We start from the raw sequence: 23,797 nt of genomic DNA on the forward strand, positions 1-23,797 counted from the left end.
AGGAGGGGGGCGGGGTATGCCAGGCCGTGGAGTCCACATGGAAACCACGAGCTCCCCGGGGCCTCGCCTGGGCTCCCTGCTGGCGGCCTGCTGATCAGGGATCCCTGACAAGTTTCCTACGGAGACCCTCAACCGTTATTAGTGGGGGGTGGGGGTGAGGGCTCACACATACATGTACAAAGCCAAGTTCCCATCTCTTCTCCTATTCCTGGGTACGTCTGTAAGTAACTCCTTTCACACACAACTTCTCTTTGGATTACAGACATTGGGGCTGGAGCGTTAGTGCAGGGGTCCGGGCACTTGCCTTACAGGCCGCTAACCTGGTTTAATCCCCAACACTGCATATGGTCCCATGAGCACTGCTGTGTAGAGCCCCCAGCCACCATCCCCACTGCCCACTGAAAATCATCATCATCATCATCATCATCATCACTGTATCACTGTCATCACTGTCATCCCATTGCTCATCGATTTGCTTGAGCAGGCACCAGTAACGTCTCCATTGTGAGACTTGTCATTGTTTTTGGCATATCAAATATGCCATGAGTAGCTTGCCAGGCTCTGCTGTGTGGGCCGAGATACTCTTGGTAGCTTGCCAGGATCTCTGAGAGGGATGGAGGAATCAAACTTGGGTCGGCTGCGTGCAAGGCAAACGCCCTACCCGCTGTGCTATCGCTCCAACCCAATAATAATAATAATAATAATAATAATATAGACATTAGGGACTAGGAGACAGCTCAAAGGGCTGGAGTGTGTGCCCAGCAGGCAGGAGGCTTTGAGTCTGACTGTCCGTACCACGTAGCTCTCCTAAGCACGACTGGGTATAGCCAAAGGGTACCCCGGGCACTGAACTACCAGGCCTGCATTGCCAGGCTGATTATTGTTGAGAGTCCCTGCAGCCACCTCTCTTGAAGGTATCCCGCCGCGTTTCCTCCGCCTCTCTGTTGACCCGATTCTGCTCCGGCTCCACCGCCGGCCCTGACTCGTCAAGCTCATCTTCCGTCTCGTCGTCACTGTAGGGCACCACCTCATCGTTGGGCTGGGAGTCCTCCTCAAAGGTGGTCTCTGAGTCTCTCTCTGTGCTCATGCTGCCGGCGACCGGGAACTCTCTGCACAGAAAGAAAAGCGGAGCATAGCTGTGAGGGCTCAGGCCAACTCGCCGTTCCTCTGCCTCACGGGGCGAAACGGAGCATTACAGGCCACGGAACACTTACACCAAGCTACATCTTAAAAGCGACAACGAATTTTAACAGAACACAAGTTTATGTGAGCAGTTCGGAATGAGGACCCCAAAGTTCAAATTATTTTACAACCAGAACAAAGGCATTCATCATGGATAAAATGCTCGGGCGAGAATATCTAATAAACCTAAAATATAGGGGCTGGGGATTGGTTCAATGGTAAATCCCCACTTGCCTTTGCCTATGTGAGACGCTGGGTTTGATCCCTGGCAACACACACACACATATACACGAGCACACGCGCACACTCACACACACACACACATGCATGCATGCATGCATGTACATACACCCGGGACTACAAACTTCTTTTTAAAAAAGAGATAGATAGGGGCTGGAGTGATAGCACAGCGGGTAGGGCGTTTGCCTTGTATGCAGCCGACCCGGGTTCAAATCCCAGCATCCCATATGGTCTCCTGAGCACTGCCAGGGGTGATTCCTGAGAGCATGAGCCAGGAGTGACCCCTGTGCATTGCTGGGTGTGACCCAAAAAGAAAAAAAAAGAAAAAAAGAGATAGATATCGCTTCTTGGCCTTTTGGCTAAGATCAAGTGTAAAAAAGAGATAGACAAAATTTGAGGACAGTCGTTCAAAAGGTGGCTCTTGTCTGAGTAAAACCCACTTCGGGGTCACCCTTCACGTGATGCTGGAAGAGACCCCAACACGACTGGGCCGTGCAGTAAGAACTAGCCCTCTTTCAGAAACAACTTGACAAAGTGGAAACAGAAACTTCTTACCTTTGCACACAGGTTTTAATAGGATTAAGCTTTTTGTTTAGTTTTGTTTCTTTGGGCCACACCCATGGGTGTTCATCAGGGGTAACTCCTGACTCTGTACTCCGGAATTAACTCCTGGGCAGTGCTTGGGGGCCCAGGTGGGATGTCAGGGACCAAACCCCAGTTGGCGGTGTGCACTGAGGCAAGTGCTCTACCCGCTATACTGTCGCTCTGGCCTGGATTAAGCTTCTTGCCAGGCCCGCTGGCAGAGTCCGAAAACCACTGCCCCGAGACGCCAGGTTTCGGCCGACGCTGCCACTCAGCGTCATTCTGTGCTGTTCAGGAAGCTCCATCTTTCACCTCCCTGTTACAACCAGGGCTTCTTGGGCACACTCCAAGTTCCAGTCTCTGTGTGCAAGTCACTGCATGAGGGGACTAACACAGGTCAGAAGTACAGCCGGAGTTAAATTTAGATTAGGGAAATATTTACATCAACACACCTCAAGTTAGGTGAGGACAGACATGCAGGACATTACTCACGCAGCAGCACTCTGCGTAAGCACTCCATCTGTCCCCAGAGACAGCTCACATTTATCTCACGGTAACAGCATGCCAGGCCTCGCACAAAATGCTCTCCTGACACACCAGCTCTGTGAATCTCTACTTGTGTAAAGGAATGAGAGCAATTCCCACTCTCTGGGGGAGAATGCTAACACCCCTACTGGGGTGAGACAGATAGTACGGGGGTTAAGGAGCTTGCCTTCCACACAGCTCTCCTGGCTTTGCTCCCCAGCACCACAGAGGAACTCCTGAGCACATGACCAAGAGTAAGCCCTGAGCATCACCAGGTTTGCAAATAAAAAAAGAAAAGAAAAAGGGAGCGGGGGGAAAACCCAACTCTGGGACACTGTATTGTTTGCACATCCAATATTAAAAAATCTGTAGAAAACACAACGGCTTCCCAAGGAGGCGCCTTGTAGACCCGCTGGAAGCGAGAGTTGCGGAGGAGTGCGGCTGGGTGTTCTGAGGCCGGGTGGCAAGGCTGGCGAATCAGACAGGGGAATGCTCGTGACCACAGTGTAACCCTAGGAAATGGCCAAATATTTCTGTGGGGATTTGTTCTGCTCTTATTTAAACAGTAAACCCAGAAAGAACTTGGGTGTCCAATGGCTGAGTCAACACAACCATGCATCCTTGTAGAATGAGTCTGTGTACAACAGTGTAGGCCGTGACCAGAGAGGGGTTTCCAACATCCGTGCACAGAGAGTTGAAAGGTGAGTCAACAACCCACATGTCCAGAACTGTCCTGGTTATTCGTCAGGTACATTTATCTGTCTTCCGAAATGTCAGTGGCTGCCATGCCTGACACTGAGTGACAGGGTGCGAATAAAGCACTGGATACGGCGCAGCAGGACCATACCTGTCTCACCCATGTGACACCCTGGATTCAATACTCAGCACCACAAGGATTTCAACCTCTCTCACCCCACAGAGTGTTCAATATCTGCCACTCCAGTCCCCACAGCTTCTATACACAACAAAGGCACCACAACCAAGTCTGTCTTCTTGACACCACTAACATCACTCTAACCCTAACCCTAATCCTAACCCTGACCCCAATCTTTTTTTTTTTTCTTTTTGGGTCACACCTGGTGATGCACAGGGGTTACTCCTGGCTCTGCACTCAGGAATTACTCCTGGCGGTGCTCAGGGGACCATATGGGATGCTGGGAATTGAACCCGGGTTGGCCGCATCCAAGGCAAACGCCCTACCCCCTGTGCTATCGCTCCAGCCCTCTCCTGGCCCTAATCTTAACCCAACAGTAACCCTAACTTTTAAAAATAAAATGTTTGGTTCTGTCTATAGCCTACAGTATGTACTCAATAAACACTATTAGGAACAATCATTCTCACAGTAAGGAAAATATACTTGCAGTCACAAATGCAAGGGTGAGGAAAGCCACCCCTTCTGCATTTTAATCTCCAGCATCACTTATGAAATGCATCATCCCTTCCGGGAGGTAAAATATCAGATGCTATCTCCCTCAGAGCAGCAGCGGGCTTCCTGGATATGCTCGGGCAAAAGCACACACACTTTTCATATCTTTTACTCTCTGAGCTTAACTTTGTTCATCTGTATTATTTTTCTACAAATGCAAATAATCCACAGACAGGTAAACTTTCCCCTTCTCCCAAGTAGCACGGTAGCACTATCGTCCCGTTGTTCATCACTTTGCTTGAGCAGGCACCAGTAACATCTCCATTGTGAGACTTGTTCTTACTGTTTTTGGCATATCAAATACGCCACGAGGAGCTTGCCAGGCTCTGTCATGCGGGTGGGATACTCTCGGGGGATGGAGGAATTGAACCCGGGTCGGCCACTTGCAAGGCAAATGCCCTACCCGCTGTGCTATCGCTCCAGTCCCAAGTATAAAACATAATTTTTTTCTTGGGATTTTACATGTATTATATTTTGTTAATAGAGCAGCACCTATGTTTGAGTAATATTTAAATTTAGTACACTTTAAAATGGAGCTGCTACTGGCACCCAAGTAAATTGATGAACAATGGGATGACAGTGACAGCGATACAGTGATACACTTTAAAAAACAGTTACCAGGGCAGGGGTTATACAACAGCAAGTAGAGCACTTGCCTTGCACGCAGCTGGTAGGGTTTAATCCCTAGCACGCCATGAGATCTTTTGAGTCCCCCCTCGCCCCGACAGCAAAACAATGACAAACTTTTAAAGGCAAAAAACTTCACAAGAAAATCTTTTAAAATTTTCTATTTATTTTTGGGTTTTGGGCCGCACCCAGCGATGATCAGGACTTATTCCTGGCTCAGGGATCACACCTAGGAGGTGGCACGGATTAATTGTGGGTAAACTGCATGCAAGGCAAGGGCCCTTCCTACTACCCTATCTCCCTGACCCCATGAACAAGTTTCTATTTGTTGATTTCCTCCCTGCCCATAGATTAGGACCTCGATCTGCCAGCACGGCTGCCTTTCCCTTATCTGAAAGGAAATAATGTCCCCTCCCAGAGTTGTAGGTGTTCAACAAATGAAAACCACTGATTTTTTGTTCTCAAAGATTTCTAAATCTGGAAACCCTGATGCGGAAACAACTCAAGGGTCCCATAGAGACGAGCAGATAAAGAAATTGCAGGACACAGACACGTGGATTCTGAGGGCAGGTGAACGCAGTTGGTTGCAACCTGAAGACAACTGGAGAGTGTCACGCTAGTGAAGTGAGTCAGAAAGAAAAAGACAAGTACCAGATGATCTCACTCATATGTGGAGTATAAAAAGGCAAAGCGAAGGATGATGCAATCCCCCATGGAAATAACTCTGAGATCTTCTCAACAGAACTGGGTATGGCCCTAAAAACCAAAAAAGGAAACAAAATGGAGAGAAACAAAGTTGTGTTTGGGGAAGGGTAGGGAGGTTGGGGGCATACCCAGCAGTGCCAAGAGGCTCTTCCGTGTTCAGGAATGACCTTTGGCAGTGCTCAGGGAGTCACATGTGTGGTGCCAAGGAATCGAACTGGGATCAGCAGGATGCCAGGCAAGTACTTAACCTCTGTGACCCTAGGGAGCTTTTATTGCAAGAAAACATAACTAACAAAATTTGCCACGTTTAACTATTTTAAGAGCCAAGCTCACTGGCAGTAAGTGACTTTTACAGAGACCTATTGGGAACAATCATTCATGACATCCATCTATGACTGTAAGTTAAGACTCTGACCAGTCATTTGAGGTAGAGGGAGGGAGTGAGCAAACAAAATAGACTCAGATTTAACAGCTACACACGTGTGATCCAAAGTAAGCAGAGCATTCCCTAACCAACTCAACCCCGTATCCACACAGTGCGACCTGGGGAGGTGGACTCGGAAAGTGAGGGCTGGGGTCTCCAAGCAAAATGTTCCCAAGAACACTTGGGAAGAGTTCTCTCTGTCCTTTTGGGACAACCAGAGAAAAATTAGGACAAAAGGATGGGGAGCCAGCTCAAAGGACTGGAATGCACCCCTTGCATGTAGAAGTTCTGGAAATAATCCAGATTTGGAAACCTGCTCAGGTTTTTCACTTTCTCTCCAGCATATTGCAGCCACGTGTGCACTTTTCATCTATTATGAGTGTGGACACGCAGCCCAGGCACTGAGATGTCTGGCATGTGAACAAGGTGTGAGCGCCCAGAGACAGAGCAGGGTGGTCCTTTCTGCCCAAGCACATGCCACCAATCCAGTTGCACCTCTTCATTCTCACTGGCTGCCATCCTAACCGGACCCCACTCTCTCTCTCTGAAATGTCACCAGCAAGCTCTAACTGGTCTTCCTGCAGTCAACACCCGGGAGGTAACCAAGTCGTGCCACATTCCTGCGAAGACCCATTTCGTATCTCCTGGTCTGAACTCTGCCTCCCCCCACCACATTCACCACATGAATGGCTCTTAAAATAGTTAAACTTGGCAATGTCCACCACACAGGACTCCCCTTTCCTCTGTCCTTGCGAGGACTGCAGTCGAGACAGAAGTCAACAATTATAGCCTGAGGCCAGATACAGCTGACCACTTGTTTGTTCAGTGAGCACTCCAGGCAGGCTTGGGGGACAAGGGATTATACCTGGGTTGGTCACAAACAAGGCAAATGCTCTACCCGCTGTACTATCACTCTGGCCCCATGTGTGAATAAAGTTTTATGAGAACACATTCATACTTATTCCTTTGTATATCTTCTATGGTATACTTGCACCACCTTTGTAGAAGGAAATAGTTACAAGAGATGCCACAAAGTCTCAATGTCATAAATATTTACCATCTGGCCCTTTACAGAAGGTTTATTGAGTCCCAGACTAAAGGCAGAGACAGTAAGAGGAAGCACCAAAATTGCATGGTCAAAGACTGGCAATAAAGCTGTGTGGTAGAGCATATGCCCTGTGTGCATGAGATCTTGTGTTCTATCCCTGGCTGGCACCCAAAACTCAACAAATCAACCATCCCATCACATGTCCAAACTCAAATGCCCCAAATCAGATAAAGTTCTACTGACTTCGGTAAATCAGGCCTGCGTGGGGAAATCTGACATAAATGACCGTGTGTAGTGGCTGCCCCAGAATCTAGAAATAGCGTCTCGATTGCTGCCTGTTTGTGTGATGAGAGAGGACACACAGAATCAGATGCAGGCAGAAGACACACAGAGTCAGATGCAGGCATGATAACACAGCCACGTCCCACAAAGAAGCTGTGTCCATACCCACCCTGACCAGTCCAGTGAAGCTGTCACCTCAAATGCACAGGCTCAGAATCACAGCATCGAAAGAAAGTCACTTCATATCAGAGGAAGTGGGCAAACATTTATCAGAAAGGTCTTGAAAAATTGTTTTCAGTTCAGTAACATGATGACACAACACATCCAAGTATTTTTCAGGTCAGAGGTGCTTTAGGAAATATTCTTAATAAGCTCCTGCCGAGCCTGGGAAGCAGAACCATACAAGGAAAGAACTGGGGATCAAGTTAAAACTCTGGCTTGGTGGATTATTCATAACAAGCAATACAAAATAAATTACTTAGGACTGGCTTTGGGAGCAGGCTTGGGTGGTGGTGGGAAAATTCGAAATAATGGTGGCGGGACTGGTGTTGGAATATTGAATATAATAAATTATTGTGAACAACTTTATATAAATAAAATTAAATTAAAAAAAAAAGCTGGCTCTACTCTCTCCACTACCCTACAACTCATGTAGGTTTCTAACACCCCAGAAATCTGTATTTTCCATATGTTAAAAAAAAAAAGGCTGGGGAAAGGAGAAAGTGACTTTCCAACTTTTTTAAGGATAAGTTTAGATAATAACGTTGTTAGAGGTCGAGCAATAGTGAAGAGAGCAGAGACAACACCCATGATACTGTTCCTGTACACTCCCGCTCTTGAAAGACAGAAACTTCTGAAATTCCCTGCCATACAGCGAGAGAATTGCTCTGCACCCTCTCCTCTGCCTCTGACTTAATTATCCTCAAGAAAGCAGCCTTCAGGACTGCAGAGAGAGAGAGAGAGACAGAGAGAGAGAGACAGAGACAGAGAGAGAGAGAGACAGAGAGAGAGAGAGAGAGAGAGAGAAAGAGCACAAGAGGTGAGGCACTTGCATGCATGAGGCTGTGACAGGCATGACTCGGGTTCGAATTCACAGCACCACATTTGGTCTCCTGAGCATCACCAGGGTCACTCCTAAGCCTAGAAGGCAAGAGTAGCTCCTGAGCACTGTTGGGTGTGGTCCCAAGCCCTCGTCCAACTGAAAAAGACTGAAAAAGACAGGGGCCTTCAGCCACAGACGGGTAAGGAGCTGTGGTCTGGCTATGCCATGGAATATGACTCAGCTCTGCGGAGATGGAATCCTCGCTGCTGCTGCAACTTGACTGATACTAGAGAGTCATGTTAAGTGAAGAAAGTCAGAGGGAGAAGCACAAACACAGCTGATCTCTCTCATCTGTGGTTTAGGAAGAAAGTAAATCAATGGCCAATAGCCAATGGAAGCCAGTCCTGGCACTCTGACGACAGAACTGAGGTAACCAAGGGGTCTGGGGACACACCTGCTAGCAAACTGAAAAATATATTTGAAGGTGCTTGAACTTTCAAGTGACATTAAAAAAAAATAGATGCTTTAAATTAAAATAAAGCTATAAAGAAAACATGCTGGAGAGATAGGATAGGGGTAAGGTGCTGGCCTTGCATACGGCCGATCCAGGTTTGATCCCTGGCACTGCATAAGGCCCCTTAAGCACCGCCAGGAATTATCCCTTAGTGGAGAACTAGGAGTAAGTCCTGAACACCAATGTATGTGGCTCAAAACTGAAAAGGAAGAACGGAAGAAGGAAGAAGGAAGTGACTTGATAGAGTATCAGTCAGTCTATATCCTCAAGGGGTCACATTACTGCATCTTACAAGCTTAACTTTGACAGGGCTCTCTCTCTCTCTCTCTCTCTCTCTCTCTCTCTCTCTCTCTCTTTCTCTCTCTCTCTCTCTCCCTCCCTCCCTCCTCCCACACCCCTTTCTCTCAAGCCCCCCCTGTGATAAGCAACCTCAGAAGGACATCTGTCTTCTACCATGGCCAGCGCAGTCTCCTCTGCAACTCCTATTTTATTGCACCCACAGCCACAGCAGTGACCTGGTGGCGGTGGCCTCTAGGTCTTCCTACAGGCCTTCTGACAGAATCCAGGGAGGAAAGAGGGTGGTAGGGGGCAGGGTAGGAACCCAGAGGCATCATTTCTGGTCAGAGCTCAATTGGGGGCATTTCTAACTTTCAACCGTCACGCCTCCCTTCTCTCCCACCCTGCTTCCTATCCTGGCCTCATGATCACAAACCGCAGAAGAGGAGGTCACGTGGGCTTCCAACTTGCTGCCCTGCCAACCCCTGTCTGTCATCTCCCATGCGGGCCCCGACTCCCTATGACACAAATGGATCCTAAAATTGTCTTCCCTTTGTGGGGGAGGACATGCAGAAGAAAGAGTGTCCAAAGGAAGTCCAGCAAAAGAGAAAATTACCCTCCTACCTTTGCCATAACATAAAATAGGAGAAGCAACAAGAAAAATGAGGCAAAAGGAGAAGCTACCACACACAGTTTCATTGCTGTACAAGATCGCGAGGTTCAGTTAAGGGAAAGTAGGAACAAAATCTGATCTGGGCCCGGCCACACACACACACACACACACACACACACACACACACACACACACAAGGCTGCAGAGACCAAGGTCTTACCACACACAGTTTCACTGCTGTACAAGATCGCGAGGTTCAGTTAAGGGAAAGTAGGAACAAGATCTGATCTGGGCCTGGCCACACACACACACACACACACACACACACAAGAGGCTGCAGAGACCAAGGTCTTACCACACACAGTTTCATTGCTGTACAAGATTGCGAGGTTCAGTTAAGGGAAAGTAGGAACAAAATCTGATCTGGGCCCGGCCACACACACACACACACACACACACACACACACACACACACACACACACACACAGGAGAGGCTGCAGAGGCCAAGGTCCTCATCAATGACCCTTTTGTTCTGTGATTTGATTTGTGTCCAAGGCGATCCGTGATGAGACAGGAAGTGAGGTATCCCAAACTCACTTTTGCTCATTCTCTGCCATCTTTCACACTGGTTTTCTCTGGGGGCCACACGCGGCAGTGCTGAGTGCTTACACCCGGCTCTGCACTCAGGGATCACACCTGGTGAGGATCAGGAGACTCTATGGGATAGTCACATGCAAGGCAAGCGCCCTACCCACTGCACTATCCTTCCAATCCCCAAAACAGTGAACACTGATCCTGATATAACTTACTATCTCTGCGCCTCATACCTCTGTCCTGTATATAGATTCTACATCACATGTGCTAAATGACAACACTAGCTGGCAGCACGGAAACGCCTTCCATGCTCCCACTGCCCGGCATTCAAGTCCTTGTATCATTTTCTCTCACGGGCGTGGGCTGGACATAGGGTGCTGCTACTGACCAATCCAGCAGGGCTCGGCGAATGGGGGGCCCCACCCGTGTTAGGTCACGGGAGACAGTCCCTTCCTTCCAGCCAGCCAGCTCGCTCCCCTTTCCAGCCTTGATAAAGCCGCTGCCTTGTGCAGACTCCTATGGCAAGAAACCGTGGGTGTCGGGCCGAATGCCACAGAGGAAGAGGGCACTTCAGTCTGAGCGAACTGAACTGGAAAGACCTTTCCCCATGGGCTCGGGAGAGGAGCCTCAGGGTCCAGCCCTCAGGAGACCCCTGAACCGCAGCCCTGTCCAAGAACCGGGGGATGGAGGGGGGGCGGGGACAGGCACTGAGCTGTCCGGCCCACAGAACTTCGAGACAGCAACCACTCATCGGCCTCGGGAGCTGCCTCTGGGAACGGCACGCGGGACTGGGACAGATGCGAAATATGCAGTTATCACACACGCTCGTCATCTTATGGCGAGGCGCCCAATATGGCCGGTGAAACATCCCAGGGACCCCAACAAGTACCCCCTCCCGAGGGGGTCTGGCTCCCCACCGTGGGCCGGTTTCCAGACACTCGCCGCACCCCGTCTGGAACCCGCCCAGTCCTCCAGAGAGCCGAATCCGACAAGCTGGATGACAGCTGTAATTACACACGCATCGCACGGAGCCAGAGTCATAAACCGTATCTGTGATCTAGATTAAACTTAAACTTTACACGGTCACAGGAACAACAGCGGGGCCACTCCTGGAGCCAACAGGCCGAGCTTTGCCACTTGGTCCCCGATGGCAGGGAGCGGAGAAGGCTGCAATCTATGAGGAGAAAATTCCGGGTTCCATCAGGTTGTCCTTGTGGGGACCGAGCAGCGAAGACCTCTCCCGCCCCAGCACGGATAGCTGGGCTTCTCTGGGGAACAGCTTCCCCCTCCAATTCTCAGAGGACCTTGCCCTTAGCCTCGGGGGCGGGCTGACCACTGCCCCATCCTACCTGACTTCAAGGTTGCCAGGGCGAGAGGGCAGAATCCACACACTTTAGACCTTTCAGAGAAGGACCAAGGTTATGGCTCTAATGTTCTCACTTTAGTGAATGAAACTTTTGGAAAGGGAGAGGGAGGGTGGGGTGGGTGCCACACCTAGCAGTGCTCAGGAGTGACCCTTGGCTTGGCAGTGCTGGTGGAACCATACCAGGCACCGGGGGGTTACCCCAGGTCAGTCACATGCAAGGCAAGTGCCTTTACCCCGGGACTATCTATCTCCCCAGCCCCATTCCTGGGTGACGCTTAAAGGACTTCTGGTGACGTAGTTCAATTCTGTCATGCTCTCCCTGATACAACCGAGAAGGACTCCGGTTCCTACCAGGAACCGAGTATTTTCCACACCCATGGCTTTACCCACGATTGTGGGATCGGAGGTAGGTGGCCAGTGAGCAAACCACAGTGGCGAGGCCCTGCCCAGGCTTACTCAGCACCTACTGGGCAGCCGGATGGCTTCTAGCTGGCAGCGTGGGCACAGGGCATGCTCCTACAACAGCATCAACCTCTGTCAGCTTCTATTCCCCATTCCCCCCTCCCACCCCCCATCACGAGAAACCTCATTAATACCAGAAAGACTTCAGCCAAAGATAGGGAGAATGGAGCAGTCAGAGGAACCCCTTTCTGTGACTCCAGGGGCTCCCCAATTTCGGTCATGTGTATTCCCCCCCTTTTTTATTTTTTTGCTTTTTGGGACTGGAGCGACAGCACAGTGGGTAGGGCATTTGCCTTGCATGCAGCCAACCCAGATTCAATTCCTCAGTCCCTCTCGGAGGGCCCGGCGAGCTAACGAGAGTATCCCGCCCGCATGGCAGAGCCTGGCAAGCTACCCGTGGCATATTTGATATGCCAAAAAGCAGTAACAACAAGTCTCACAATGGAGATGTTACTGGTGCCCGCTCGAGCAAATCGATGAACAACGGGACAACAGTGCTACAGTACAGTGCTTTTTGGGGTCACACCTGGCGATGCTCAGGGGTTACTCCTGGCTCTGCACTCAGGAATTACTCCCGGCAGTGCTTGGGGGACCATATGGGATGTTGGGAATCAAACCCAGGTTGGCTGTGTGCAAGGTAAACGCCCTACCCGCTGTGCTATCACTCCAGCTCCATGCGTATCCCCCTAAGCCCATCCTGCTGTGCCAGGTGCCTACAGATGGACGATGGGGTTCCAGAGGCACAAGAACGGCAGAGACTGTCAGGCAGGAGGAAGAGCTAGAGGGAAAAACCCAGTGCAAGGAGAGGTCCAGGCACCAGCCTAGCAGAGCAGCCCTGGGGTGCTGGGGTCTGAGAGGGGAGAAGGTCATCAGGACTCACCGTCCCTGGGCAGAAGGGCGTGACCAAACTGCACTCCGGGGAGCAGGTGGCAGCCCGGGGTGGCTAAAAGGACAGGAATGTGCACAGCACCGCTCTCCAGGAAGAGGGGCCGGGGGCTGTCAGAGGGTGCCGTGGACTCCAGCGTCTCACCCAGACACGAGGCACTGGGATGTGTTCCATCTGCGGCAGTAACGCTCAGACCCTGGATGTCGCCACAGCCAGAAGGATGGGGCGGACTGAGGGTGGTGGCCATGAGAAAAATGTGTTTCGCATTAGGGCTGGGTGGGGTTGCCTTCTTTTGTCTGGAAAACATTGGGGGAAAAAATAGAAAAGCCTAGAACTAGTTCCCATCAGGCAGTAATGTGAGAATTCCCAAATGTTTGCTTTGGAGACACAGCCGCCACTCACCATGTCTCTGATGACAAATACCGGGAGTTACTAGGCGAGAAGCTTCGCGGTTTCTGCGCTTCTGCCTCGCGCTCTGGTGAGGGACCATGGGCTCATGTGGACACCATCTCTGTGTCCCCGTGGGGAGGGCTTTCCCAACCGCGCGCACGCTTCGGGACTCTACAATCACGGTGATCCCACAGCTGTAGCAAAACCTCTGGGAAGTCTGATGGTTGAACCCATTTGAAAGTGGGGACAGTCTCCACCCTACGTGCTGAAGGACGCCTTCAACAGGATGGCTTTGCCGCGTGTTTATTTTGGGGGAATGCACCCACCTGTGCCACTCAGGGCTTACTCCTCTCCTAGTTCTATGCTCAGGGGTCACTCCTGGTGGTGTATTGTGGAGCCATAAGCTCTACCAGGGGTCAAACTTGGGTGGCTACATAGAAGGCAAGTGATTTAACCACTAGTACTCTCTGTCCAGGCCTTAAACAAACAAAAAAAAACTTAACATGTCAAACTCTGGAAAGACAATTTAGACTCCCTAATCAGATTCTATTAGAATTGCTTGTCTGAGTAAAAGTTTAGTGGCGGGGGCAAATAATATAAGTAAATGAGAACAGTAAATACTCAGGAAAAGATTATTCTTGCTTTCAATCAAAGAAAAGCAAAAGATAGTGTCTTATAGCCATTAACACCATCCCATGAATATACTCAATGTATATTGATTATTGATTGTTAAAGTTGACACTCTCTGTCTCTCTGTCTCTCTCTCCTCACCCTTCTCTCTCTCACACACACAAACACACCACTGCTGCTATAGGCAGTGAAGTGGACACATTCCTTATGCAAGCAATGTCATCAACACTTGACATTCTCTAGAATAACTATAGGTGCTTACAATATTTGACCCAATAATCTCAGTCAAATAAACTCTTCCAACATAACTAATTCAACAAGAAAAATAACCCTTCGCAAATTGTTCCCATTTGCTATAAAAAGTAGGACTAGAAATCACCCAAAAGTCCAGCAGGACGCACGTTTTGCAGATCACAATTTCAGTGTAGCCATCAAAAACAGCCAGAGAAACAGGAACGAAAGCGGGAAAGACAGACATGGCAGATGTGTGTGCTGTGGCCACCTCCTGCAAATCACACTCATGTCCTCTGGAAGAAGAAACCTACTCTGTGTGTGTGTGTGTGTGTGTGTGTGTGTGTGTGTGTGTGTGTCTGTGTTTCTCTTTTCAAGATAACCAATGACTGGCAGCACCTCGCTACCCTGGTACCCAAAGACTATGAAGCCTGAGCATTTATGCTGCGTCCCTTGGGTGACCCCCACAGCACTGCTCTGAATGTGCCCCTTCTCAGAGGCTCAGCCCCTTCTCTCAAATCTCACACAGAGGTTCCTACCAAGCTCACTTGCCTCCAGATGTTTTACCACTTGTCCCAGTGTTGTTGAGAAGCGGGGAAAAGCAAAGCTGCCCTGGGTTTAGGTACATGTCCACACCTCTCCTTTCCCTCTCCTTTCCTTTCTCTCCCTCCATCCCTCTCCCTCTTTCTCCCCCTCCTTTGCTCTCTCCCTTCTCCTACTGAGCCCACCTCAGCAGGCTCCCGGTGAGCTGGCTTGCTTCCTTGGGGGATTTGGGTGTAAGGCTCAGCCTTTCTTGCATAGTGACAAGAAAGTGACTATGTGCTCCTTCTCGGTGCTCTGTGACAACAGGAGTCCAGCTTCCTGACAACCATGAGAGCCACAAAACCTCATGTGACTCTGAGCCCTTCACAGCCTGATCACCTCTGACCTATGTAACGCAGGAAATCCAGCCGTGGTCTTTCCTATCCTTCTGGACTTCGTGAACAAGAACGAAGTCCTCAAGACCCCCACCAGGGAGTGGGTGCAGGGACAAAGGGATTGACAAAGTGAGTCCAGGGTATCTTTCTGCCTGGAAATAACTTTCTCCCTCTCCCACGTGCCCCTGGGGAAAATGCTGTCGGGGTCAGGTGGTACACCAGGTATAATCATCTCACAGTGCATCTCCCAGAGATGGTTCTAGACTCAAACCTGATTGGGGGACTGCCTAGGACTGACCAGCAGAGCCCCACTTCTTACCCCACCTTCAGGCACCTTGGTAGAGTCTTGGGGTCTCTGATTCCATCAGTGTATGGACGCGGGCCGTGCCAGATATTTAATCACTGTCTCCTCTGCTGTACTTAAAGCCAGCTTAGTGGACTCAACTTAGGTTACAAACTCTTCCCAGAGAGCGGAGTTCACACCTGAAGTTTTGCACCCAGAGCATGCTGCAAACACATGCTTAATATTTTATATGTTCCTTGGAAACGGGTGCGTTCAGCTTGAATGGTTGCCAGAAGTGATTCTATTTGATCCAGCTTTTCGATTTTTTTTTTTTTTGAGGGAAAGGGAATCTGGAGGTGGTTAGTTGTGGTTCTGACTCAGGGATTACCCCTGGAGGACTCAGGAGACCGTATGGGATGCTGGGGATTGAACCCCAGCCGGCCACATGTGAGGAAAGCACATTACTCGCTGCACTATATCTCCAGCTCCCAGTTTTCAGATTTCAGATGGGGCAGGACCAGAAGTGTCTAAGCTTCTACATGTCTTATGGGTGTTAAGACTTTTTATAATACTAAATTTTTTTCACCGGGGAGCCATGATTTCCAGGGTTGGTTACAATTTTTTAGGGTGCTAATCAGACATTCTATGTTCCAGACACAAAGCTAAGAACTTGACACATACCACCTTATTTCATTGCTTGAGGGTCAAATCATTATCCCTGTTCCACAGAAGAGGAAACTGACATTAAAAGAGGCTAAGTTCTTGGCCCAAGGATATACCACTGGTAACCAGGATAAAATTCCTTCGCAAAAGTCTCTACCCATAGCCACCACATTCTGAGCCTTAATTGTCTCTAATAACATGGTAGGGGAAGCTGGGGAGAGATAATTAATCCAATTTGCATCCGAGGAAACAAGTAAGCAGGAGACAGGCAGTTAAATCTATGCTGGAGCTGGAATCAGTGGGTGCTCGGCCCTCTGGCAGCCTCTGGTCTCTGCCCTGGGGTTGGCCTCTCTGAAAACCAGGAGAAAGGAGGGGCGGAGAGCAGAGGTCACCCGCAGCACGCGTGAGCTCATTCCTGCAGAATTCTTTCTTTCTTTCTTTCTTTCTTTCTTTCTTTCTTTCTTTCTTTCTTTCTTTCTTTCTTTCTTTCTTTCTTTCTTTCTTTCTCTCTTTTTTTTTTTTTTTTGCTTTTTGGGTCACACCCGACGATGCTCAGGGGTTACTCCTGGCTCTGCACTCAGAAATCACCCCTGGCGGTGCTTGGGGGACCATATGGGATGCTGGGAATCGAACCCGGGTCGGCCGCGTGCAAGGCAAACGCCCTACCCGCTATGCTATCGCTCCAGCCCCTTTCTTTCTTTCTTTCTTTCTTTCTTTCTTTCTTTCTTTCTTTCTTTCTTTCTTTCTTTCTTTCTTTCTTTCTTTCTTTCTTTCTTTCTTCCTTCCTTCCTTCCTTCCTTCCTTCCTCTCTCTCTCTTCTCTCTCTCTCTCTTTTCTTCCTTTCATTTTTTGGGTTACACCCAGCAATGCTCAGGGGTTACTTTGGCTCTGCACTCAGATATCACTCCTGGTGGTGCTTGGGGACCCTAAGGGATGCCGGGGATGGAACCCAAGTCAGCTGTGTGTGAGGCAAATGCCCTCCTGCCGTACCATTGCTCTCACCTCCCGCAGGGAAACTCCTCCACTACCACCTGGAACCCAGGCTGCTGACTTGGTAAGAAATGCCTTTGCCAAAGGGCGCGCATATGCTGCCTGAGCCCGTGTGCTGCTTGTGCCCACGTGGCCGAGCACATGTGTTGCCTGCCTCTCCCCTCTTGACATATGGACTTTCATGTTTTCCTATGTAGTGCTGGGGGGTGTGAGAGTCTCTCTCTTGAGTGCATTACTCTCTCTCACTTTTGTTCCCTCCTTTCCCTTGTGAAAACCCTTCAAGTAAAATCTTTTACTTCAAAAAAAGAAAAGAAAAAAGGCTTTGCCATCTGTCTTCTGCAAACTTTTACCCTCTCCTGCTTACCCCAGATAGCCCCTGTCCATCAATCCTGCCTCCGCAACAGAACAGGACTGGGGTTTTCCCAAAGGCATCCATCAGTAGCGCCCTGGGCAAGGGTCCCCGCCCGGCCAGTAGCTGCTGTGAGGATGATGGAGGAATAAAATTTTTCTCGCTGAAAATTAGGGCTTTGTCCAACAAGGACATAATGAGCCCTGGCTTAGCCCATGCACCCAGGGAACGACAAACGAAGTGCTGAGACGAATTTCCTGGGACGCATTTACTACAGCAATAGCCACTGGGCTCCGTCATGTCCTTGCCCGAGTGCCTAACACCCCCCAACACTGTGGGGATCTCAAAGCAGACACGACAGCAAGGGCCTCTCTGGACTGTGAGTAGGCCAGCGACCCACGGAGGCTGGACAGTTGGCAGGTGCTGACCCCTCTCCCCAGAGCATGAATCCAGTGCTCAGTCGCACACGTACACACCCCAATGGTCGGGGTCCAGAACTTCCGGTGAATGTGCAAGAGAAGGGAGTGTGGGATCCTGGTGCAGGCAGGGAAGCTCCAAGCCCCTCTCTGCCCCTTCCCAACCATCTGGCCGCTTCCAAGTCGGGGCCTTTCATTGAAACGGGTCTAGGAAATGTGTGTCTGACCCTGCGCTACAATCACTCTCTGCAAAAGGTCCTGGCACTGGCCATCTGCAGATGCCAACCACTCAACGGTGTCTGGAGGGGGACGCTACAGGGTCCCAGCAGCGCTGCTGGGACCAGATGCACCCCCTTGGGGAGAGAATGGTGACCAGGACACACCCAGAGCCCAAAGGCCAGTCAGGAGCACCTGCCACTGCCCTGGGGGTTGGAGGGGCAACACAGCCATCAGAGTTGGGGGAGGGGCTCCTCCTTCGAGAGGAATCCAGAACTGAAGCAAAACACTAAAACATTCAAAGTTCGAGTAGTTCAGTGAGTCGGGCCCTTGCCTTGCATTCGGTCAACCAGGTTTGATCCCCACATCCCAGACGGTCCTCCAAGCCCCACCAGAAGGGATCCCCGAGCACCAAGTTAGGAGTCAGCCCTGAGCACTTGTGTAGGTGTGGTCCCAAACCCAAACAAATTTATCATTGATGACTTTGTTATCCCATGAAGAGATGAAATTCTCCTCTCAGGCTGTTCTGTTTGGTTTGGTTTGCTATAGTTTATGCTCAGTTTCAATAAAACTTTAAACACTCTTTTGGGGAAGGGGTGTTGTTGGGAGTTGGGCCACACTTGGAGATGCTCGGCGCTTACTCCCGACCCTCTGCTCAGGGGTCGGGATGCAAAGCCACCTCTCGGGACCCCCCTCTCAGCAGAGCAGACTCCCCGCGCCCCCTCACTCTCCGTGGCGGCTGCAGCCTTCCTGGGGCTTCCAAAGAGTGCAACACGTGAGTTCTGACTTAGCTCCCAAGGGAAGCCAGTTTCCGCCGGAGCAAGTGCCAGGGCCTGTGTTCCGATTCCAGCCGTTATTATGGATTTTGTTCCAGGACTGTGAGCTGGACGGGGGGGGGGGGGGGCGGCTGTTGGACCATCTCCCCTGCACAGACACTCCTGGGGGGGGCGCTGCCGCCAGCTCCCCAATCCCAGGCTTTGCTGGTGCCCCGCCCCCGCCCACCCCATCACGCCGTCCATCTGCCTCTGGTTCGATTGTGTTCCTCCCAGATTCTGACACCCCAGTGCTCCTCAGAACATGGCCTTATTTGGAAGCAGGGTCGCCTCGGATATACTCAGTGAAGATGAGGTCATTCGGACGAGCCCCATCCAGCATGACTGTGTCCTTCTGAAATGCAGACATTTGGACACAGATGCGGCTGGGACGCACATCACGTGAAGACTGGAGTCGGGCTGACCCTGCCAAGGAATTCCCAGAAGCTGGGAGAGGGGGATGGCAAGGATCCTTCCTATCAGAGGGAACTAGGACCCTGTTCTGGGCCATCTGCCCTTCCCCCGCCCCAGAAGGGAGGGGCGATACTTTTCTGCCATGTGGGGCACTGAGTTTATGGTACTTACTGGCGCAGACCAGCAAACGAAGATGCTTTGGCTGCAGAGCTGTCTGTGTAGAAGGCCCTTCCCGGGTCTTAATTTCTACCAGAAAGTGTTACAGCCACACAGCATGAATTTATCTCTGTCAACACATTCAGAATTCACTTCCTTGCCCTGTGTATCTAAGAGGGAAAGCTGTGGCTAGTTCACTAACAAATTATATTAATTAAGAGGTAAATGACTGTTTCTTCCTCTCTTCTAATTTCCAGAGAGAAACATGCTATTTTCTCCTCTCCCCTCTCTCTCCCCCTCTCTCCCTCTCCCTTTCTCTTCCTCTCTCTCTATTTAATTTGGTTATAAGAGTTATTTGCAAGGAGAAAGCAGAAGAAACAACAACTGGTATTTCATGCAAATAAGGACAGGCTTCTCAAATAGAGAATGACTAATCAGACCTTGTCCAAACATCTATTCTAATTTGCATTTAAAGAGAAAACATAAGCCATAGAAGGGCCCACATTTATTAAAACATTTTCAAAGTGCTTTAAGGTTTTAAAGAAATGCCCATTCAATGTGCTTAAAAAGATACTTTCTTAAATAGCTTATATTTGGGGGGAGAGGAGAGAAGGGACACAGTGAAAGTTTTCTTATACAACCTGACAAGAAAAATACTGATTTATTCTAGAAATTATTCTGCCATGATCTTTTCTCCTCTTGGTCGATATTTGCTTCTGCTTAAAATCCCCGGGTACTTCCCTTGGGAAGAGAGCATGTGGGGATCAAGGTGTGCATTTAGTTTGCAGCATCCACCCCAGATCCACCCAGTGCCCCTCCCCCCAACCCCCCACCCCTGTCCTCTGCAAAGTGAGAACAATTCTCTTGATCACAGTTGGACTGTAATGACCAAGGAGAATGGTTTCCTCCACTCCTGTGTTGCCAGGTGCTAGTTATAACGTCTATCATCCTATGACTAACACTGATGAACGTCTGTAATAGCTAACACGTGACTGTGATTTGTGGCAGGACTCGAAGTTGAGGCAAGAAAGTCCTTTCCACAGGGAAAAAGGGCAGAGGGGCCTTGTCCCTTGAAGACTGGGAAAGAAGAAGGCTCAGGGGGAATGGCTGCGGGGGCGCTCCCCTCTCCTCTGCCTGTCCAACCTCACTCTATCTCTGTCCTCAGAGCAACCCTCTCCTGCTCTTTGTCCTAAGTCAATGCCCAGTGATCACTCTGTGTCCGGGGACTCCCCAGCCAGGAGCAAATCTGTCCCGGGCTTGATATTTTGATGTTCATCCTCCTGACTCTTAAAGCTCTTTAAAAAGGAGAGAAAGGTGGAGGGGTGTATCCTCACAGACATGCACCTTGACCTCTCTTTCTCCCTAGCTCCACCCCCTATGCCATCCGAGTGGTTCTGCTGCTTGGGGTCCCCAGCACCCCACCAAGATCACAAGACTGTGATCTTCAACGCATCTCAGCCAAGTGTGTGCAACCCCGGGTCATCACGGCAACGAATGGGGAGGAGAGAAACCACAGTGAGAACCAAGAGCACCGGGCATGAGTGAAGGCTCAACTGCCCGTGAACGGTCTGAGACGGCAGGAATAATGTGTTCACGGGGCACAGCCCAAGGAAAAAACAGCCGAAAAGCTTTAGTCATGTGGATTTGAACTTCAACTATCTGGAACTCATTAAAATCTCATCAGAGCTTGTTCTGAAAGTACACCGGGAAGACAGTTCTGGGTTACCTGCTGTCCTGGCTGCGACGGACACTGAGGTTATCGTCAGACACTCGGCAAAGCCAGTGTCTACGCCCCAGGCCCCCAGTGAGAACTTCAGGCACCAACAAGCTACTTCCAAGCCCGGCCAGCCAAGCAGGTCAGCCCCTAGACTCACCCCACATTCCTCAGGCCTCTCCCTCTCCTCCTCCTTCGTCGCAGAGAGCTAGTGAGGCTGAATTTGCACCTTAGCTTTCCGAAGCTGAAAACCATGCATAGGAGAAAAAGATGCCCTTGAGACACAGTGAACTGACTGTGTGTGTGTGTGTGTGTGTGTGTGTGTATCATGGGGTGGGTGTGTGGATCATAGGCTGCATGTGTGTACACATAAATCATGGGTGTATGTGGATCATGGGATGCACGTATGTGCGTGGATCATGGTGTGTGTGATCATGGAGGGCATGTGTATGCAAGATCACTGTGTGTGTGCATGGATCATGGGGGGGTGTGTGTGGATCATGGGGTGCATGTGTGTACACATGGGTCATGGGGTGTGTGTGTGGATCATGGGGTGCATGTATGTACATGGATCATGCTGTGTGTGCGTGTGGATCATGGGGTACATATGTGCATGGATAATGGGGCACATGTGTGCATAGGCCATGGGGTGCATATGTCTGGATCTCAGGGGATTTCCCTACTGTGGTGATCCAGTTAGCTCCCATGCTGAGATCCCCAGAGAGAAGTCACCGGAGTGAGGTTAAAATATAAAATACAACCAACATTCAGCAGAGCCCAAAATCTGGAGACTGGGGGCATGGCACGGCAGCAGAATGTGTATGTCTTGCACACGAGAGGCCCTGGGTCCGACCCCCATCCCCACAGAAACAAAACCCATCTTTCTGAAGTCTGATTCGGGGACTCAGGAAAAGGCCACTTAGGAATAGGCTGCTTAGCGCCTGAGTGCTCTTGGGGTTCCCAGTAGCACCCTGACACCTTCAGGGACAGTGCTGCCCGTTTCACCTGGAAGACAGGTGGCAGTCTGCCCCACCCACAGCTGCTCCTCCCTCCTCCCCACCCCCGACCACACACACACACACAGGGTCACACTCCCAGTGGCAACAAAGCACCTTCTTTTGCCAGTGTTGAGTCCCAGTTGACGGCTTCTCCCTTTGCAGTCAGTTGTACTGGCTGCCCAACCCCATCTCTGCATTCTGCCTGAACGGTGCTTATTTTTCTCTCTAAACAGTAATTCAAAAGATCCAGAACCAAGCCCTGTTTCTCTTATTTCCCCAGCAGAGCCCAATCAAAAACTAAGGCCTGGCTCCCGCTCGAAGACAAAGAGAAAGACAGACGGGCCGTCTCAGCTGTACCTCTCAGTGCCCGCGCGAGCCCCTGGGAAAAAGGATGAAGCTCCCTCCTGGAAAAACAAAAAGAGAATAACCTTGCAGGGCCCTGGGCAGCAGACTCTTAAATTCGTGAGAAACCCTTACCAGGGTATACGGCACCCGAGCCTCAAAGACTGCAGAGAGCACTGCCAATCGTTGGCGCTGGCACAAATGCATCCAGACGAGAGCATGGACACAGGTTTCCTCCTCCATCAACTTGGACCCTCTCACAGAAATGGTTTCAAGCCTAAATACTCAGGAACTACAGTTTTCAAGTGGAAAGCAGAGCAAGACTAAGCCTGTACACTTCACTCCAGGGAAGGCTTGCACGTACGACGCTCTTTGGAGCCAGCGTTCTTTCTGCCTTATGCACGGGGCGATCCCCGTGGTCCAGAGAGTTCCTGACACACAGTGACCCCTTCCTAAGTCACCGTCTGAACAAACGCACCTTTCACATGAAGACTCGAGCTTCAAGGCCGACCTGCTCCCAGTTCTCGGAGCTCAGAACAGGCAGGAGATCAGAACCGGGTCTTTGTCTGCAAAGTCAAATCCTGCAGTCTCTGAACCATCACATCATCCTCAGTGCCCCGCACAGGACTGCGGGGTTTCAGAGGAAGCCACTCATCCAAGACACTTTGCTAAGCATAATAATGCCACGTGTCCGTGTCTTAAGTTAAATAACACAACTAACACTCCTCTAGGCCAACTGACCATCACGAATCTACATAAATGTAGCCCTTTCTTTCCTCAAAGCCTGCATGGCAATAATCTTGTTTACGTAGGGACAATTGAAATAAACTTTGTGTCTCCATCTTTGTCATGGTATAAAGCACTGGCAACAAACTTACACTGCAATTTATATCCTAGTATGAACAAGCAAAACAAACTTGAATTTCAAGCCCAGGTTTCAGGGAAAGACACAGGTGCAAGCTGACTTTGAAGTGTCATGGGAGGAGGAGGAAATACACGGAGGTTAGATGTGGGAACGTTGGTGATGGCCAAGAACAAAGAGGGGCTCTATCTATTGTTCCTAGTTTTATGTCTTTGAAATAGTCCTCAATTAAAAAAAAAAAAGAAAAAGCAAGGAGAGTGCTCAATGGGCTGGAGTGTAGGAAGCTCTGCAGGTTTGACCCCGCCCACCCCCCCCACACACCACCTGGTCCCCCAATTACCACCAGGAACAACTCCTGGGCACTGTGACAAGAGTAGACCCGGCGCACCACCACATGTCGCCCAAAAACCCAAATAAGAAGATAAAGGTCAGGGACGGGAGTGATAGCACAGCGGGTAGGGCGTTTGCCTTGCCCACGGCCAATCCGGGTTCGAATCCCAGCATGCCATATGGTCCCCTGAGCACCGCCAGGAGTAATTCCCGAGTGTAGAACCCCCTGTGCATTGCCAGGTGTGACCCAAAAAGCAAAAAAAAAAAAAAGAAGAAGATGAAGGTCTGG

The 23,797-nt window shown here is 50.1% G+C and overlaps 1 protein-coding gene across 1 annotated transcript in view; it reads right to left on the reverse strand.

Moving 5' to 3' along the window:
- The window catches only part of ATP8B1 (ATPase phospholipid transporting 8B1), a 109,632-nt gene that overhangs the window by 54,329 nt on the left and 31,506 nt on the right, over nucleotides 1–23,797 (reverse strand). Inside the window, exon 2 of the mRNA XM_004601707.2 lies at nucleotides 904–1,109. Within this exon, the coding sequence (XP_004601764.1) occupies nucleotides 904–1,087 (184 nt within the window). The 5' untranslated portion in view covers nucleotides 1,088–1,109. The remainder of the gene's footprint in view (nucleotides 1–903; nucleotides 1,110–23,797) is intronic.

Source organism: Sorex araneus, chromosome 2, assembly GCF_027595985.1.
Source record: "Sorex araneus isolate mSorAra2 chromosome 2, mSorAra2.pri, whole genome shotgun sequence".
In the NCBI taxonomy this organism is placed as follows: Eukaryota; Metazoa; Chordata; class Mammalia; order Eulipotyphla; family Soricidae; genus Sorex; species Sorex araneus.